Source organism: Salvelinus sp. IW2-2015, linkage group LG4q.1:29 (genome assembly GCF_002910315.2).
Source record: "Salvelinus sp. IW2-2015 linkage group LG4q.1:29, ASM291031v2, whole genome shotgun sequence".
NCBI classification, from domain to species: Eukaryota; Metazoa; Chordata; class Actinopteri; order Salmoniformes; family Salmonidae; genus Salvelinus; species Salvelinus sp. IW2-2015.
Window position 1 is genome coordinate 64,647,091 of NC_036842.1, and position 20,215 is coordinate 64,667,305.

General features: G+C 41.1%; 2 protein-coding genes and 1 pseudogene across 3 annotated transcripts in view; 1 reads left to right on the forward strand and 2 right to left on the reverse strand.

The window, feature by feature from the left end:
• The window catches only part of LOC111962363 (craniofacial development protein 1-like), a 49,286-nt gene extending 37,706 nt beyond the window's left edge, over positions 1 to 11,580 (reverse strand). Inside the window, exons 1-5 of one of the 2 annotated variants that reach the window (XM_023985406.3) lie at positions 11,197 to 11,577; positions 10,861 to 10,993; positions 10,446 to 10,677; positions 10,140 to 10,264; positions 6,948 to 7,073 (exon numbers count right to left, since the gene is read on the reverse strand). In XM_023985406.3, coding sequence (XP_023841174.1) covers positions 6,948 to 7,073; positions 10,140 to 10,264; positions 10,446 to 10,677; positions 10,861 to 10,993; positions 11,197 to 11,263 — 683 coding nt within the window. In that variant the 5' untranslated portion in view covers positions 11,264 to 11,577. Of the gene's footprint in view, positions 1 to 6,947; positions 7,074 to 10,139; positions 10,265 to 10,445; positions 10,678 to 10,860; positions 10,994 to 11,196 lie in introns of both variants that reach the window. The other variant, XM_070443031.1, reaches the window with a different exon arrangement.
• A 63-nt stretch (positions 11,581 to 11,643) lies between these two features.
• Positions 11,644 to 18,071, forward strand: LOC111962364 (transmembrane protein 170A). Its single transcript, XM_023985407.2, has 3 exons — positions 11,644 to 12,113; positions 15,547 to 15,717; positions 15,869 to 18,071. Exons 1-3 carry the CDS (start codon positions 11,999 to 12,001, stop codon positions 15,997 to 15,999), a joined length of 417 nt encoding a protein of 138 aa, XP_023841175.1. The 5' UTR covers positions 11,644 to 11,998; the 3' UTR covers positions 16,000 to 18,071.
• Positions 18,072 to 18,506: 435 nt separating this feature from the next.
• Positions 18,507 to 20,215, reverse strand: part of LOC111960982 (capping protein, Arp2/3 and myosin-I linker protein 3-like) — a 33,233-nt pseudogene continuing 31,524 nt past the window's right edge.

Here is a 20,215-nt window from a genome sequence, read left to right on the forward strand (position 1 = left end):
GAGTCAGGCCAGACATAATGTATGATAGCTTTCCTCTCCATCTCTGTAAAAACAAAGAAAAGGTTTATTTTTAGGCCCCTGAGATGTCCCTCTATAATTAGAAAAGCAGCCCTCTAAGCTGAGAACATATGGAAACCATTAGCCTTTGCAGACATACTTACTCTCTCACGAAGCATGTGCGTGCGCACACACAAATACATTCACACACACCCACACCGAACATATGTCATACACACAAAAATACAGGAAAATATCAACCAATATCAACTGCCCTGTTCACATTGAAATACTCACACACCATAACACAGGCTTATTTTATAGAGAGCCAGTCACAGTCAGTAGCAAAGAGAGGGAAGTTAACAATTACATTAATGAAGAAGGGCAATTCCACGGTAACAGAATAATGCTGAGACCGTGTGTCAAACAAAAACCAATGATTGCAAAGTTAAACAAACCTTACAACTATGCACAGAAAATTKTACAAAAACACATTTACTTGAAGAACAGATGCAAAGTTTGGTAACAGAATGATGGTTTGTGCTGCTGTGCCATCATTGTGTTACCAAACTTTGAATCTGCACTGTTCTTCATATGTTTGATCCTGTCCCAAGATCATTGTGTTTTGGACAAGTGTTTTTGCAACAATGTCTGTAGTTTTGAGTCAATGTAGAATTGTGCCCTCTGTTGGCCTACCACCTACTGGTTTAATGGTGTCCAGRGCAGTGCAGGATGCAATTGCTTTTGCTACTATCTTTGCCAAGAAATGTAAAGTCCTGGAGTGGAAAGAGGGTCACCCACCATCGCATAGTCAATGGCTGCAGGACTTGATTCACTTTTTAAAACTAGAAAAAAAATATGATACATTTTAAAAAGGGAAAAATTATGTATTTCCTCCCTCCTTCAGAGGCAAGACTTTCCAGGTAATTTACTTGACTGACTGTTGCTGCTTTTGTAATTATTATTTATTTTCCAAATATCTGATGTGCCTCCATTCTGTTGAACTGATTTGAAACTGCTGAGAATCTGCTACCATACCCGTCCATGTACCTTTGAGCTGTGCTTCTTGGCCCTGGGGACCATTCAGCCTCTCATTGGGGTTGGGTGCATGAGGGTGCGGGTGGGAATGTGCACCCATTTGGGTCCCCAGGATCAGGATTAAAAAGCACATCCTCTGAACAATGTAAAAAATGGCTATGACCTTGTCTGAAGTTGTCTGAAATTCTAAATCATTAAATATGTAATAACTTGAAATGCGAAAAACTGGAATAAATATATTTATCAACAGCCAAATGTGTGTGTGTACACAAGACTACAGTAACGTTAGGAAGTCTAGAGAAGAGTCTTACTGTTGTGTCACAGTGGCGATGATGTGCGTGCATGTGTACGTGAGTGTGTGSCCGTCTACGTTCAGAATCAATGTCACCCGGTGTTGAGTAGTGAGGTAACACCACAGAGACAGAGAGCAATCAATCAACCAATCACTAGAATTCCCAACAAGCGGCTCTAAATCTCAGCGGTATGCTAATCGATAGCACTTAGCCTGAACCGCCAGTATTTCACAATGCCGCTGTGGACCACTGTTCTGGCAGATTATAGCCATGCCACACACACACACACACACAGGAGTACCCACAGAGCATGACAGCAGGTCAATCAAATCTATGAACACAACTGCTCTCAATTAGATGGGGGATGGAGGATTGATGAAATGTTGGCTGGTGTTTTTGTTGAGTGCTAGGCTTGGGCGGTATACCGTATACCGGGGTATTTGGAAATAGCCACAAGATGGTTTTTCAATACCGTTTAAAACATTTAATTTTTTTATAAATCAAAATATTTGTAGGTACTTCTTACGTAAATACCAGCAGTCAACTTGAGCAATACATTAGGAGATAAAGAAGATTGCGTTCTTCATTACACCTGCCACATCATTTTTCTTTATGAAGCYTACCGGTAGTCCCCAGTCATGTGGTGTTCGTTTACAAGCACACAACGACGAGAGACCGCCTTGTGAKCAGCACGCACCAGGGGATCTAGTTACAGTATGGAATTCACAACTATATGTTTGCCAGCTAGACATCTTATAACTATTAAGTTTACTGTCTAAAATGTTCTAAATGCTCTGCAGTTGTGCATTTGGTTTGCTAATTTATTGTCTAGTTAGCTATCTAGCTAAGTGGCTAGCTTCTTCCAAAATCAAGCTGAGGTAGTCYAACAGCAGAGAAGCCCCTCCTGGTAGTGGCAGTCGGGGCCGTTTAAGATGAGCATGACCTTATTTCTATTACAGCATATTGGATGACTGTCTTTCATATTCCATTCAACCAGCTCAATGTAACATCGATAGGATTAGGCTACTGACATGATACTAATTGTCCCTATACCCATCATAACTTCCTGACAGGCCGCCCCCAGGTGGTGAGGGTAGGTAACAACATCTCCACCCCGCTGATCTCAACACTGGGCCCACAAGGGTGCGTTCTGAGCCCTCTCCTGTACTCCCTGTTCACCCACGACTGCGTGGCCATGCAACCTCCAACTCAATCATCAAAGTTTGCGGATGACACTACAGTGGTAGGCTTGATTACCAACAACGACGAGACGGCCTACAGGGAGGAGGTGAGGGCCCTCGGAGTGTGGTGTCAGGAAATAACCTCACACTCAACGTCAACAAAACAAAGGAGATGATTGTGGACTTCAGGAAACAGCAAAGGGAGCCACCCCCTATCCACATCGAAGGGTCAGTAGTGGAGAAGGTGGAAAGTTTTAAGTTCCTCGGTGTACACATCACGGACAAACTGAATTGGTCACCCACACAGACAGCGTTGTGAAGAAGGCGCAGCAGCGCCTCTTCAACCTCAGGAGGCTGAAGAAATTCGGCTTGTCACCAAAAGCACTCACAAACTTCTACAGATGCACAATCGAGAGCATCCTGTCGGGCTGTATCACGCCTGGTACGGCAACTGCTCCGCCCACAACCGTAAGGCTCTCCAGAGGGTAGTGAGGTCTGCACAACGCATCACCGGGCGCAAACTACCTGCCCTCCAGGTTTGCTTCCGTTTAAGATTCTGGTTTAAAGTTTTTTTTTTCAACAGAATCGGTGGAATGCATACGCCCCTGATCACCCGCAAACACAGTTCACTTTCATAGCAGCCACAAACAAACCGCATGATCACTTTGCTTGTTGTACAACTCGTTCTCGCATCTATGCGCTCTCCTCCTCTCACATTTTCCCTTCGTTTGTGGACTTCAGGGCACAACACAAAAAAACAAGCCAACCCTTCATACCATAACCGCTACACACAGCCTACAACGTTGTCACTATATTGGCTAACGTCATAGTCAACATAGCTACTAGAACTAACGCGTTAGTAAACCCGCTACAATCATGCAGTACAGAATACAGAAAGTAGTTTATCAGTTACACCAGCTGGCCCCGGTGGCAATAAATGAATAAAACCAAAAGTTTACCTTGACTTGGAAGAGTTCCAGTGTTGAATAGCCATAGCCAGCTAGCTAACATAGCCTCTGTCTGTTTGAGCCGGGTGTTTGAGTGGGCTAAACKAGCTAGCTGCATTCGCTAGCTAAGCAAGTGGAAAAAAAGARAKATATATATATATATAGCTCGCTCTCTCGCTGAGTCAACTACTCACAACATTTTATGCACTGCGGTGCTAGCTAGCTGTAGATTATGCGTTCAGTACTASATTAATTCTCTGATCCTTTGAYTGCATGGACAACATGTCAGTTCATGCTGATAGATCTCTGATAGGTTGAAGGACGTCCTCYGGAAGTTGTCATGATTACTGTGTAAGTCTATGGAAGGGGGTGAGAACCATGAGCCTCCTAGGTTTTGCATTGAAGTCAATGTACCCACAGGAGGACAGAAACTAGCTGTCCTGTGGCTACACAATGGTGCAACCCCAGACTGTGCTGTTGAGGCTACTGTAATTTTAATCAATTATTTGGTGACGTGAATATATTTAGTATAGTTTTTTCTAAAAAGGCTAACTTTTTTAATGTTTCACTATGTAAAAAAATATATAAAATTCACTGAGGATGGCCCTCCCCTTCCTCCTCTGAGGAGCCTMCAATGCCTCCTGGATCAAGAGCCTTKCTGCCCAATATTTGTTGTGTGTGTGCAGCAAAATGTGAGTAGCATATTTTTTGTTACTTGTAAAACTTTATGAGCTGTCCTACAAATAGTTTAGGTAAGAGACTGTATAACATGTTYGCAATACGCTCGTTAGCATTCAGTTAGCACTTTCTCAKGGATTTTACATGTACTTGTTAGCATTGCTAACCATCGGATTACAGAGGCTAAGGTGGGTTTGAAAATAGCACCCCTTGTGTTCAGTGCTGATATTACCAAATATCCTGGTAAGGCACAAGGTCGGTATGAAGGTATTACAATTTGGATACTGCCAAAGCTGAGTGCACCACTATGATGCCTTATGCAACGACAGGCACCACAGAGCTCTGATTTTAGCCATCTTTCCTTTATTGTGTTTATTTCATATGTCTCAATACAGTTATCTTGATAGTGCCTCCCTGGAACAGATCTATAAAGGAAGAATTATATAAAATKTAGATAGAGAAAGACAGAGAGGGAGGGAAGGTGTGGGGATAGTAAGAGAGAAAAATWGATTGAGATGGGGTTGAGAGAGGGGAGAAGGGAGGGAGACAGAAAGTGAATGAAAAAGCAGACAAGAGAGCAGTTTTTTGTGCGCAGTAATGGCAGTCAGAAGGCCAGGGCCACATTACAGCGCAGTAGGAGCTCAGACAGACAGAGCTGAACAGTATGGCAGGGAGGCACGTGTTCATTTAAGAGAGGCTGAACTCAATGGAGATCACATGTCTGGGGCCTGTCCTGCTGACTCAGGCCTTCCACTACACTGCTAACCTCAAATCACACGAGAAAGAGAGAGAGAGAGAGAGAAAGAGAGAGAGAGGGGCTTAACTCCAATCACACAGGACTCAGGAGACAGAGATAGAGGTGGTGAGATGGGGTGTAAACAGGACAGGAGAGCCGAAGATGGAGAAAATAATGGAGGGACAAAGGGTGGGAAAATGCAGTCAACACTTTTTTGCCTCTTGTTTAAGGCGGGAAACTAGTGGGTGTAACATGGGAAAGAGAGAGCACCATGGGACCTCCGTAACAGCACAGCGTGTGCCACTGCAACGTTATCTCAACATCCAGAGAGCCTTATGAGCTTATAAGAACAAAATAAAACAACATTTGCCATGTCTATGCAGCAGGTTGTGATGTGGTTTTAAGGCGAGGTAATTAACTTAATGGGTCTGGTCTACAGGAATGACGAGGGAGGGCTGCTAACTGACTGACGGCTACTTCCTGWTGTCGTACTGTAGGTAAGCCCACCCTCTCCTCCTCTACAACAGGAAATGGTTCTGGACACACTGTACATCCTGTAAGGAAAATATCACTTCCTGTCTGGACACAAGCCACCGCCTCAGAGGAAAGATGCGCTCGGCAAATTAAACACCATGGCAACAGAGGGAAGTATTGACATGCAGGGGAGCGGGAGAGAGAGCAGCTGGAGCTGTCATAGCTAGACAATGATACACACACACATTACACACACACAAAATAATATGCACAAACAGAACATATACACAACACACGCACAGACACTATCCAAGCAGCCACAAGTACACGATGCACCAATGCATGATGCACCACCTGCTGCTACAACACACACACACATCCACTTCAAACTCACAGCTCCTTCCCCTGACATCCAGTGCAAAGTGCAACTACTCCAAAATACTGTTGTCAAACATGCAAGCTTGAACGGAACATGAATTCACAACTTCACATACACTAAAACGCAGGGCTGAGAATTGCCAGGGACCTCACGATAATATATTATCACGATACTACGTGAATAGTATACTATACTATACATACTATACTATACATACTATATGTTTTGCGATTCGATACTGCGGTTTTATGGCGATTTGATGTTCAAACATATTGCTCACTATATATGTCTGCTACAGAGACAAGAGAGCATGAGAAAATGAGTTTTCACCAGTCATGGAAAGAAAAGTGCTGAAAATATGTTGAATCACTATTTAAAAAGAAGATGCAGTCCAAGCGAGAAGATGAACAATACCAGAGTTTTGGCGCAGGTACAGCCGACTAGCGCTTTCTAACTATACCATAAAAAAAAGGTACCTATAGCTTGTTCTCCATCTTGGAGTCAAAGAATTGATATAATATCGTCCAAAATAATATTGCGATATGTAACTATATCGATTTCCCCCCCATCACTACTAAAATGCACTCTAACACTCTCCCTCACACACAACCAGTTGTATCAGAGTAGTGTGAAAGGCGAGCAATAATCCCCTTCCCTGGTTTCTCGAGAGCAGAAAGAGCGGAATGACAGGATCAAAGGCTTTCTGTAAGAGCTGTCAGAAATCAATGGAGTGAAACCGGCAAGGATTATACCCTCATGTCCTAGACACATACACACACCTTTCACAGACTATTCAAACATGGCTGTGGAAACACAATTGACACCACATTATGCAGTTAGCATTACTGTAACTTAAAGATGGAATCTGCAGTAGGGAGAAACAGCGCCACTGGCCACCCCACCACCGTTACTATTATTTTTGTTGCCGAGCTGAGAGAAAAACCATGGCAATACATATTGTGCTCTTCTATCGTGCGCAATGAAGTCCGAGGGGGAAAACAATGTTTGTTATTTGCAATAACTTCTTCAWTGTTGTAATATCGCAACCAGACGTGGTTGTTTCACCATTAAGGATTCCAGCTTTAAGCAGTGGAAGTACCTCTGTTCCTATACAAATGAAAGTGCTAATTAAGGAAAAACAGTGATATTTAACCGCTCTACAAGTCAAATATTAAGAGACAGGCGTGGGTGTCTGGGTGATGTAGTGACTAGGTGGGGATGTACCTCAGTCCAGGGGCAAGGGAGGAGGGCTCAAATCCTCTGGGTACAGTCTGTACATATGGTGTCTCCTCCTTGGCCTTCAGAAAGCTCTTGGCCTCCTTGGAGTCAGCATCAACCTCTTTGGATACCCTGGAGACAGAAAAAAGACAGACAGATACTTAAACCCAGGACTGTATTAGTGGCAGTCTAACGAACAYAAGTAAATATCATCAAGTTACGTAACTCTGTACATTTGTCAAGAAAAGGACACACAGACAAGAAGCCATGGGTTGGCTGGCATTTTAACAAATTCCCACCCTCTCTATAATTCTCTCTCACACACACACACATAAAAACATCAGTTTTTCCCAAAAACGCACGGCTGATGTTTCATAAACCCCTTAGGCTGGTCACTGTTTACGAGCCAATGCTTTTGGTTGAGTCCCTCGCTGGTAGTACAAGAATCCCCTCCCACACAAACACACACACTCAGAAACACGAATCAAAATTCTGTAATATCTGACAATACTTTCCCTCCATCTCCTGCCAAGTGGTAATTTTTTATTCAAGGCTATGCCTCTGCCTCTCACTCTTCTGTTTCTTCTCCCTTTCCTCCTTAAACCCTGCACTCGCTTCTAGCACCCCATCTACACAACCATGTGGTCACTTAGGGTCCCTGGTCCCAAAAAAAGAAATATATATATATTATGTTTTAATTGGAACTCAGTCGGGGTCTCAACTTATTGTTGTGAGTAAGAATAGTAAAACACACCAGGTGCAGGGGGTGGGAACGTTGTGGTGATTTCCATTTGGAGTGGAGAAATAACAACAAGTAGGGCACTGACAGCTGTCAGTGTAGTTAGCTAGCATGCTAATGTTATCTAGCTAGTTAATGTTATCKGTTGTTGCTACACCGTATTCAAAAGATTAGCCAGCTGGCTATGCAATAGCAGGTTCTTGAGCTGGATTTGTCAWAAGCATTTAGGGAAAACTCTGCCACAGATGGATAGGGGAAACCAGTATCTTTGAATTTGCCATCTATTGTTATCTCAAGTTTTGGTAATTTCCATAAATTGCGGTTCGCCATAGAAATAAAAATAATAAGATGAAGCACCGGTAATATGGATAGCCTGACCATTGAACGATTTGGACTACAGATACATTTTTCTACATTGTAATGACAGGGTGCAAAATTTGGTAGGCTGCTTGCAGGCTATTTTGATGCGCTACAGCAATGACAAATAAATCCATGCTCATGCCATTGTTCTCATAACTAGAAAAAGTGAAAGGGCAATGACTTTGCTCATGATGCACGCCGCAAATTATATGTAACACCATCAGTGCATCTGACACGAAACAAAACACCAAAACAAATGTAACATCACAAAATAGATAAACAAGTTTGTGGAATTTTCTTTTGCGGGTACCTTTTCATTATAAAACAGGCACTTGTGATTTCTAGCTACACCAATCAAAGCAGTAGAGAGAGCATGGTCAAAACCATTCATCTTTGGGGAACAGGAGGAGCGGGCTTCCAAAATGCAATCATATCACACGCAATKTTACCATTTATGAAATGGTCATACTGTTTAAATACAGACCAGTTTACYCAATGGATTATGATAATTTGCTGGTAAAAAAGTGGAGGTGAAAAAACATAAGTTTCCACCCTGTATTTTAGAATTGCAGGAAATGTACTGTAGAACTGCACATTTTATCTCTGCCCAATGACAAAATGATAGAATTTAATTAAATGTGTTATAAAAAAAATACTAAATTCTCTCTCCGCCCATTGCAAAATGTGTAGAATTAAAGGAAWGTTACTCTGYGTCAAGAGAGGGGCCACAAATGTTTTGCCGCGAKGTGGGGGGCCCCCCAACCAAATCTCGCTTAGGGCCCCCAAAAGGCTAATGCCGACCCTGAGTGTARTGGATGATACAGCATCTGAATCCCTCAACAGACACTGCACTCCATCAGATATAATAGACTGTCCTCTCTTCTCAAATAGGACATAATGACAGGGATAAGATGTGCCCATACACCACTGTGGAGGAGAACAGTCCAATATTAAGGTCAACCAGTACATCCCTCTGGAAATACATTCCTTAAGGGAATYGCATCCATTAGGGTCTGGGTTATAGCTGTCTGGGTGCAATGGTAATCATATGTTGCAATAATTAGGGCTTTCAGAGAAAATAAACAAAGTCCTTTAATGTGCTTCATATTATATAGAKAATACTACTGGTGAGACCCCGACTAAGTAAAAACACTTTCCCAGCACATTATTTGGCCTGTAAACTGACATTTGGTGTTGTAACTCATAAATCAAAATGCTACAGTATGCTGTGGAATTCAGACACTTTCTCAGGAACAATGTGAAGGTTTCAACTGTTAGGTTGCACTGCCATCAGGTGGTCAAAGAGTGTACATCTATCGGTATATGCATAGACCCCTCCTGCCTGTCTCAGCCTCCAGTATTTATGCTGCAATATTTTATGTGTCGGGGGGCTAGGGTCAGTCTGTTATATCTGGAGTATTTCTCCTGTCTTATCCGGTGTCCTATGTGAATTGAAATATGCTCTCTCTCTCTCTCTCTCCCCCATTCTCTCGGAGGACCTGAGCTCTAGGACCATGCCTCAGGACTTCCGGGCCTGATGACTCCTTGCTCTCCCCAGTCCACCTGGTCGTGCTGCTGCTCCAGTTTCAACTTTTCTGCCTGCGGCTATGGAACCCTGACCTATTCACCGGACGTGCTACTTTGTCCCAGACCTGCTGTTTTCAACTCTCTAGAGACAGCAGGAGCGGTAGAGATACTCTGAATGATCGGCTATGAAAAGCCAACTGACATTTACTCCTGAGGTGCTGACCTGTTGCACCCTCTACAACCACTGTGATTATTATTATTATTATTATTTGACCCTGCTGGTCATCTAAGAACATTTGAACATCTTGGCCATGTTCTGTTATAATCTCCACCCGGCACAGCCAGAAGAGGACTGGCCACCCCTCATAGCCTGGTTCCTCTCTAGGTTTCTTCCGAGGTTCCGGCCTTTCTAGGGAGTTTTTCCCTAGCCACCGTGCTTCTACACCTGCATTGCTTGCTGTTTGGGGTTTTAGGCTGGGTTTCTGTACAGCACTTTGTGACATCAGCTAATGTAAGAAGRGCTTTATAAATACATTTGATTGATTGATTGTCCACCAGTGGTCTAAACTTACCGGACCTCTTCCCCAGCAAAGTCAAACACCTTAGTGATGGTGACTTTAGAGGGCTCTTTAGGCTCTGGTTGTTGAGGTTCTGATGGAGCCGAAATGGGCTTCTTCSAACTGTCTGTGGGTACAGCCTGGTGGAGATAATAAAACAAAACAGGTGTTAAACATCAGAGTAGTGTTCCAAAAACTGAAAACTTGATTCCAATGCAAAAAACATGCACAACCACCAAACTGTAACAGGAACCCAGGTTCCAACTATCATATGCCTGGTGTGTCTCTACAGGCCAGGAGTTGTTATATTTGGTACAATACCTGCTGTTTAGTAGTAGCCTGCGGCACTGGAGTAGGTGGCTTGGATTTGTGACCAACATCACTCAGAAAACTGGCCCACAAATCATCTGCCTTCTTCTTTTTCTCTTCATCCTCCTCCTTCTTGGGCCTGGGAGTAGAAAACTCTCTCTCCTCCCCCTGCTCTACTTTCTGATCCTCCACACTGCCATCATGCAGTGTCTCCTCTAACTTCAGTCCTCCTTTCTTTCTTTTCCTATGAGGATTGACAAAGAGTGTAGTAGGAAAATAATGTACAAATATAGTAGTACATTGTCATCCACCAATTCCAGCAGACTAACAACATGTACTTTACAAGAAAAACTGAGCAAAACAAAGCAATCACTGCACACCAATGGTCTAAAAACTGAGCCAAACACAAAAGTGTTGAATCACTCACCTCATGCCAATGTGTTGGCCTTTCTTCTTTTTCTTCTTGGTGACATTATCAGACTGTTGGCCACGCTGGTCATCCCCTTCCAGACCATCCTCTTTCACACATTCATTCATGTCATCTTCACTAAGGTTGTCATCTGTCATTCAATCACACAACAACCATGATTAGAAGACTTGAATTGAATGACAAATACAGTAGCTTTCATCAAGCAACATACATGAAGAATATGACACCTAATATAACTACTGTATAGAGTGGTTATGATTTTCTGTCACGTGTAATAAAATATATTGTCAACTCTAGCATTGCATGTCTATCTGCTTGTGGAAGTAACCTTACCAGATGGGACATAGTCTTGATCTGCATTTGAAGAATAGCCATCGGAATCATAATCTGAGWAATTCATAATTTCCCCTTCAGAAAGAGCCTACACGTTCTACCAATAGTAAACACAGCAGGGAATGTRTGAATAGTTGGCTAGATAGCTGTCTCCAGTAACGTCAGCAAGTTACAAAAGCAAAGCACCGGTTGTCTGACAAACCCTGGCTGTAGCTAGTATCACGCGGTTACAAAGTAACTGAGAAAGCTATCAATTTTTTCTAGCTGTATAGCTTATTATACCTACAACCAAATTAACGAACAAATACTAAACAAGTTCCTACACTACGAAAACGTGTGGCTTTGGTGACTAGCTACAGAAAGGAGCTCARTGAGTAATTATCTGGTAGCTGTTGACTTCCTGTTTTACTACGGCAAGTCCACAGGATCAACAAATCGTTCAGAACGACGGGTTTATAGCATATTTGTTGTTGGAAATTAAATACCGGTTTCTTTATCGATTCTTTATCGATTGCATTAGTATATTTGTACATGTCAATACTCTTTGTAAATTATGTTTAACAAGCTAGCTAGCGTATTACGATTGTGAAATCCTTGTTGTAGTCCTTTGAGTATGTTAACGGCGTGACGTCAAACCAAGTCGTGTTGACATCAAGCTACATGAGCTAGCTAACAGATATATTCAGGGAGATCAACCAATCCAACCCCTGTGGACTTGCTAGATGAAACATTAATGTTCTCATGGTGTTATTCGGATATTCGTGGTCTCTCACACTTGCTCGTGGTGTCATGTGCATAAGACATGCATAACGGATATAACGAGATTGGGTTTGTTCAGCAAATTCTTAGCTTGAATTTGGTCCCAAGGAAAAATGGCACCAATCGAGGCAACGACACATCGCTTAGCGACTTCTCAGGTGAGATTCAATCTAGCTATAGCCTCGCTCTGTTGTATCCAGTCGAACGGTTTTCGCTGTAAACCTAAAGTGAATGTTTCGTTAACCGATTTAACGGTAAATGAACATAGCTAACGTTAGCTTATGTGAACGTACACTAAGTAGCTAATCTTGTGTTAGCTGGCAATAACAACAATATTAGCTATTGTACAAGCGGACAGCTTTAAATTGCCCCTAACGTTAATCCATATATTAGTCACCAATGCAGTGGTCTTTTTTAGAGAAAGTGCCATGTGTTTGTGAGAAATATTATTCTCCAGACWACTGTGTGTGAGAGATGTATATAATGTGTAATCTTTAGCAGTTTATATTATTTCGCTGGGTTATTTAGGGGTCAGTTGTACATTATGAATGTGAAAAATGGGTACTGGGTAGGTAGTATTGAATTCAGAAGACGTGTCAGAGACAACAGGCATGTGTGTAATGTCTGTGTAACCCAGCATTTCCCAAACTCGGTGAACGTTTTTTAGTTTTTGCCCTAACACTGAGTTTGAGTTGATTTATTCTTGCTTACAGATAAAACTTAAGAAATGCAGAATTTACATTACTAATAATTGCAAAACACTAATTTAAAATACATAATACGTGACATAAATCTTAGCTCTTTCTTAAAACCGCATTGTTGGTTAAGGGCTTCTAAGCATTTCACTGTAAGGTCTACTACACCTGTTGTATTCGGCGCATGTGATAAATAGAATATTGAACAATTGAAAGCATTACAGGAAATGTTTCATGGACATTTAAATATTAAAATGTGATTAAATTTGTTTGATATAATTTTTGGGAGAACCATTTAAGAGCTAGAGTTATTATACAGTCTGATAGCAACTGATTCAAAAGATCAAAGCTTGGTGATTCGTTTACTATTTGAATCAGCTGTGTAGTGCTAGGGCAAAAACAGAAAACGTGCACCGAGTTTGGGAAACCCTGGTGTAACCTCTGGGCAATTCCTTGGTAACAGAATGACGCTGAGACTCCGAAGTTTCACTTTAAAATGCACGCCAAACAAAAACGATACAACTCAATGCACAAGGACTAGCTAGATTACTTTTAACAGTTAACACAGGAAATAAAATAACACATTTAGGCTACTTGAAGAACAGTGCAGATGCAAAGTTTAGTAACAGAATGATGATAAAATCTCTCTGTTTGTGACCATGTTTTCCAAAAACTGTTAAGTCTACTCTGAAATAAGATTCAAAATTCTGCAGAAAGAATGAATGGGGTGTCAGCTATGACACCTTGAGTTGAAAAAACAACAACAGAATGACATCATGGATACCTGATCAGTACTAAAGAAATGCATAATTATGGATATGAATGTCATTCTCTTCACGGTGATGTATMCTGAATAGGTACACAAAGGTAGAAATATGCAATATCATGCATATTTGGGYATTATTCTACAAACTGGTTATTTTAATGAGCTCTGCCCCCGAACAAGACCACATTTGGTCCGGACTGGACCAAATCTGTATCAATCATAGACTTCTGAGTTTCACAAGTTTGGACATCATAGTAGAGCACAGTAGAGTTCAGTACAGGGGAAAGGGGGATACCTAGTCAGTTGTACAACTGAATGTATTCAATTGAAATGTGTCTTCCGCATTTAACCCAACCTCTCTGAATCAGAGCAGAGTATAGTTCAGTACTGTAGAGTATTATACTGTACTCTAGTTTGATCTACTGTACTGAACTCGACTCCACTGTAGTACTGAACTATACTCCTTTTCTTTACTGTACTGAACTGTGCTGTCCAAACTTCTGAAACTAGGCGTCTGTGATTGGTTCGGATTTAGTCCGAAATCAAGGCCATTCCGAACCTGACYAAAAATCAACGTTGAAATCAAGGCCAGGGCGGACTGACCAAATTTAAATTACTTTTCAATGTCCAGGGACGTCCTGTATTGGTTGGTGGTCAGTGGGTGAGGATGCTAGTTACAGTAAATGGAAAGAGAGCGGTGAAATTAACTGGAGAGAGAGAGAGAGGAAGGGGTTGCCCAGACTGTTTTYACACTCTTGCTTTTACCACAACACAACAGAAAAAGCGGTATGTTAGTGGAAGGGAAGACCRTAACAGGTGACCCAACTGTGGTTTGTGACTACTATGTAGACAATTCTATTGCAGTAATTCTGTTATATATTTTTCCCTCATTCTGTTACTGATTTGGTAACAGATTGATGCATTTTAATTAGGCCTACTTAATAATTCATTAACAAAATTGTCATCAGTAGAAACACGATAACTAATTGGTAGGTCTACTATTACTTTTACTATCCTCCCTCATGAGGGAGAGAAATGTGAAAATATCTTACAGTTCTGTGAAAGTATTTGCCCCTTTCTAATTTTGTCTACTTTGGTGTATTTTTTTAAAATACTGAATTATCAGATCTTCAACCAAAACCTTATATTAGATAAAGGAAACCTGAGTTTACAAATAAAACAAATACCAACAGTCAAGCATGGTGGTGTGAYGGTTTGGGGATGCTTTGCTGCCTCAGGACCTGGACGACTTGCCTTAATAGAAGGAACCATGAATTCTGATCTGTATCAGAGAATTCTACAGGAGAATGTCAGGCCCTCCGTCTGTGAGCTGAAGCTGAAGCACAGCTGGGTCATAAAGCACGACAATGATCCAAAACACACAATCAAGTCTACATGAAAATGGTTATACATTTTTTGTTATTTGTAAACTCGGGTTCCCTTTATCCAATATTAGGTTTTGGTTGAAAACAGTATAAAAAATTGAGAGAATCAGAAAGGGGGCAAAAAAAAATTCGCAGCACTGTATGTGGGTTTTTTGGTAACAGAATTACAGTACACTAGGCAATATTTTTTTGAACTTACAAAGGCAATTCATTTCTCCAAAAYGAAATATAAATGTTGATATTAGGCAGGGGTCTTTACTTCAACGTTGTGTTTTGATGTATTTCTAATAACTTTTAAGACTTTTTCTGGTTGATGTTTTCTAARACCCCCTTTCCATTTGTTTGACCAGAAATCAAAGCCTTTGCTTATTCCTAACTTTAGGATGGAAATTGGTTGGAGAAATGTATATATACCTTAATAAAAAACAGACTATTGGCTTTCATTTGACATGCTCCTWTGAACTTCACCTGTTGGTGCTCATGGGTCCTTTTACATGGAATAGCTCTATTATATCATGATGCGCTTGCATTTTTTGCATTTTCTAAATTGTATTAATTTAGCAGACGCTCATATCCAGAGCGACTTACAGCAGTAGTTAGGGTTAAGTGTCTTGCTCAAGGGCACATCGACAGATTTTTTCCCCCCCTAGCCGGGCTTGGATTCAAACCAATACCCTTAACCGCTAGGCTACCTGCCTACACTTACTTCCTTCARTTGCTTAACTCCCTCTGCTCTTTCTCTCAGAGATGTGGTATGGCGTCTTCTTGTGGGCTGCTGTCTCTTCACTGGTGTTCCACCTCCCCGCTGCTCTCCTGGCCCTCGCCACCCTGCGACAACACAAGATGGCCCGCTTCATGCCCATCGCCATCCTACTGATGGGCATCGTGGGCCTTGTGTGTGGTGGAGTCCTCACCAGTGAGTTATTCACCTCATCTTCTGATAAGCTATAAACATGATCCATTATAGTACACAAACATCACTATTCATCAACTCACTGCTCAAAGCCATGATGTTCAAATTATTTTATACATTGCTCAAAACAAAACAAAAATATTTGTGCTTGTAGGTGCTGCCATAGCTGGGGTGTACAAAGCAGCAGGGAAGAGGATGATCTCCTTGGAGGCCTTGGTGTTTGGAGTGGGCCAGTCCTTCTGTGTTCTCATTATATCCTTCCTCAGAGTCCTAGCTACACTCTAGCACTAGGACACAGGAATTCAAGAAGGGAGTGAGGGGGGAAGAACATGCAATCATCAGGACGGCATATGCAAGAGACAGCTGTTCCTTCAGAGGCCTTATTTTCTATAACCGTTACCGGATKACTCTTTGTTTGATACATGATTATTTTCCAAAGTGGTATATTTCAGGGCTAACCAGGGGCTCTGTCTTCATTCTTTGTTAGTTTTCATTCAGATTGTTGTGTGTGTGGCTGTGGCACTATACTCTGAACTAGCCTTCTCATTTTGTGAGTTATATGTGTATCATACACATGGCTGAGAATGAAACATTCCAGAGAAATTGCACTCTACAATTTGGTTGAGTAAACTAAGTTTTACTGTTCAACGGCCTGTAAAAGACTAGCCTATACATGTCTGAGCCTGCATGCCTTTAGAGAAACACTAAAGGAGAACATTTTCTGCTCCTCCCCAAGTCATTCAGCTTAATACAATGTCTTGACTGTGAGGTGTAATATCTTTACAATGAGGCACAGTGCTCGATGATATGACATTGGTATTGACATTTTAAGTCAGACATAGCTACAACTTTAAGCTTTGTGTTATTTCCACATGTGTTTTATAGCATTAGAGATTGTCCATACTTTAACATTCCTACTTRGGATGTGTAAAAGAAAGTTTGTACATAATATTTAAGCCCATTCCAGTTTATTCTGTAAGCATAGAGGCATTCTGTATATTGCTGAGAACCATAGGGCCCTAAAAACTCAACCTCGAAGCCAGTTCCACTGCGTTTTTTCATTGTTCCCTTCTAATCAAGGACTGATTTAGACCTGGGACATCAGGAGGCTGCAATTAATTGTCAGGTAGAACAGAACACCATCAGGCTCCGGACTTCAGAGTTGAATACCACAAGGAATAGAGTTGATCCATCTATTTTATTCTCTTAAATATTTTTCCATATTGTTAGGGGTATTTTCAGATGGTTGATCAGCGGGTTAAGTCCAGTGTGTATGCAACATGCTTCTTTCTGAGTGAAATCTTAACACAAAACAGTAGCAGACTGCACTTGGTTATCTGGCGTCAACACRCTTATAGAATTGTATATCTCTTTCAAGAACCTTTGCTGCATTGCTCAGTTTTTGTTAATTTTATATTGGCCTTGGTGTTAATAGTGAACAGTATATAGRAATAGTGTAATATATTGTTACTTTGGCATTGATTATGCTAAAGGAATAAGAGGCAACTTCACTCTAAACCATGAATGTGAATCTAATTTCCTTAAAATCCCTTGTGGAATTTCTTAAACCTTTACCAAAGAGAACCGAATACAAAATGTACAACTGATTTAGTTTGAACTGAAAGCCCCCATGTCCCAAAATCCTACTTTAAGGATTTTGACAGTGTATCTTGAGTATAAATCTGGAGTCGTGTGTAAGGACACGGGTAAAGTCAAATTTAGCAAGAAATAAATCACATACCATCATAGGAAAGCACAACTTTGTAGAGATCTCTATTACATGCCAAGAGTAGCAAAGACTAGCGAAATCAAGCATTAATTACAGTTACACTAAAATGTTTTTTTAAATTATTCAGCACCACTGCATGCGGATTGTCCAAAACTATCAGCAGATTAGTGACCATTATAAGTGCAGTAATAATACAAGGGGTGGATTGAGAGCAGAMAGGTTATAGGAATAAATTAGGATATTGAGGTTGGCTTGGCAATAACACTATTGGGTTATGAATCATTATTGTAATGTAGACATTTGTGGTGATTAAAGTTAACAGCAGGCCAGAGCTGGTCTACTTCCTGGCAGTGACATGTTGAAAGCCATGCWCATCTAAGCCTTGGACACCTCAATWYCACAGAGTTTATTTTTCTAAAGTTCTTTAACTTTCCTCATTGTAGCATGACTGCACACTGTTTGTTATAGCTAGTTGGTTTGTCTCGATTTCCATTAAGTTAATGCTCTTTATTTACCATGTGATTTGAATCCATGGATTGATTTTGTTTTTACAAGGTTGATTTTATTACAGTAAATTAAGTGCCAATTGTTAATATTTTCATGTAATAAAAAAATGTTTACATTATAATCGTTTGAGTAGTGTTGTTTTACACCAGACTGATTTCAACTCATTTTGACAATACTGCATGACACCAGAGTAGTGTGTCAAGAGTATAGACTGATTATTTATCTCTTTCTGCCTCTCCATACACACAGATGGCACTTCTGTGCCTTTACTGCCTCCACTAGCCAACTCCCAGCAGCAGCATGGCTTAGTGGTGAACGGAGGGAGTAATGTGGCGTTACCAAGGAGAAACTACACACAGATGACTCATCATGAGGGGGCCACTATCCAGGCTGCACTCCATGAGACAGCCTGGCACTTTATATGATCATCACTGAGATAATGTTTCATGTTTTCCATGCACTTCAGGCAAAACACTGCTGAATATTTGATAAATGAATTRACCAAGGTTTTGTAGCTTTGTGCATCAAATTAAAGCAGTGAGGAAAGTGCACTTAATGACACTTCAAAATCAACTTTTTAATAATTAACAAGTATATGTATGGATTTACTCTTTTTAAAACATTTAGTTTAGATTTTTTTTTTTTCATAATCTGGCGTGCAAGGCAAAGGTAGACATGATAGAAAATAGACTATGAGCAGGTCAATCCATGTGTGTCTCCGGTAAGGGGAGTTCAGTTCTTTGGTCTGATGTTTCTGCCTGTGCTGTGTGCTGCTGTGAGACAGTCTCTCCCCTCTTCTCTACTGTGCTCTCTCCCTGACTGGTCCCCACTGGGCTTGGCCCTGGCTTGTCCTCTGTTACCGGCCGGCTGTCCTTCCCCTCACCCTCTCCAGTCCTCTCTTTCCCTGCTTCACCTGCTGTTTGGATGATTAGACAAAGCAGAGATAAGATTTTTAATCTCAAAGACAACACAGAACAAGATGGAACCTGCCTTTTTACAGGCAGAAAGATAAACCTAACAAAATTGAACAGTGAAAAGAAGAACAAGTTTCTTGATTAGATTTATCATTCAATAAGTAATTTCTGTTTAAACCAAAACAAGGTTATTCTAGATGTTAATAGCATGCTGTAAGGTAGATATTTACTGAGGGTTGTGGGCATAAGGATGAAGCATCTCTTTAATAAATCTGTCACATTAAGGACCTGATATTCAGTCCTCCTCAATGTCTGTAATTGAAGGTGATTTGCCAGAAAACTGTGATGAATATCCCTGTGTCAGAATGCTAACAAGTATTTGAGATATAATAGGATGGTAATTGCACTACAGTGTATGTGGTGCTGATGGGTGAGTTATTATTATAGAACAACAGTGGAAGACAAAGCAGGGAGGAAGTGAGCATATGCCCATTAGCCCAAGGCTTATAGGTCCCAAACCAAACATTTGTACATTTGGCACAACGCCTCAAAAAGAACAGCCATACACATCTTAAAATCTCTCTTTCAAACCATTTTCACTTAGTAACTTATTATCCCCCCCCCCCCATGTGTAAAAACACTCAGTATAATATGTAATTGTCAAGATTTCTTACTGAGGATTTTACTCACCATCCTTCCCCTCAGGCTGGTCCTCACTACAGGTAGGGAGCTCCCCGGGGTTGGCACGTTTCTGGGCTGGTGACCTCTGCAACCGTGGCAATGTTGCCTTCAGCTCTGAGAAGGAAAGAAACAMCCTGCCTCGTGAATTTACCTCATATCCAAAGTGCAGCAGGACATCTATRAACACAGCTAGGATTTTCAATGTATTTGACACACACCTGTGTCAATCAATACATGTTAGAATCAGCGATTCCACTCAGTCTTTCTGGGTAAGTCTCTAAGAGCTTGCACACCTGGATTTTACAATATTTGCAYATTATTCCWTAAGAAATTATTCAAGCTCTGTCAAGTTGGCTGTTGAATCTTGCTAGACAGACATTTTCAAGTCTAGCCATAGATTTTCAAGCCGATTGAAGTTAAAACTGTAACTAGGCAACTCAGGAACATTCAATGTCGTCTTGGTAAGCTACTACTGTGTATATTTGGCCCTGTGTTTTAGGTTTTTGTCCTGCTGAAAAGTGCATTTGTATCCCAGTCTGTTAGAAAGTGGACTGAACAAGGTTTTCCTCTAGGATGTTGCCTGTGCTTATCTTAGTTTATTTTTATCGTAAAAAATTCCCTAGGCCTTGCTGATGAAAAGCATACCCATAACATGATGCAGCCACCACCA

Coding starts and splice junctions, on each gene's coding strand:
- LOC111962364 (XM_023985407.2), top strand. CDS start 11,999: ATGCATAACGGATATAACGAGATTGGGTTTGTTCAGCAAATTCTTAGC. Junction 12,114..15,546: donor ATCGCTTAGCGACTTCTCAG/GTGAGATTCAAT, acceptor TCTTTCTCTCAG/AGATGTGGTATGGCGTCTTC. Junction 15,718..15,868: donor GTGTGGTGGAGTCCTCACCA/GTGAGTTATTCA, acceptor TTGTGCTTGTAG/GTGCTGCCATAGCTGGGGTG.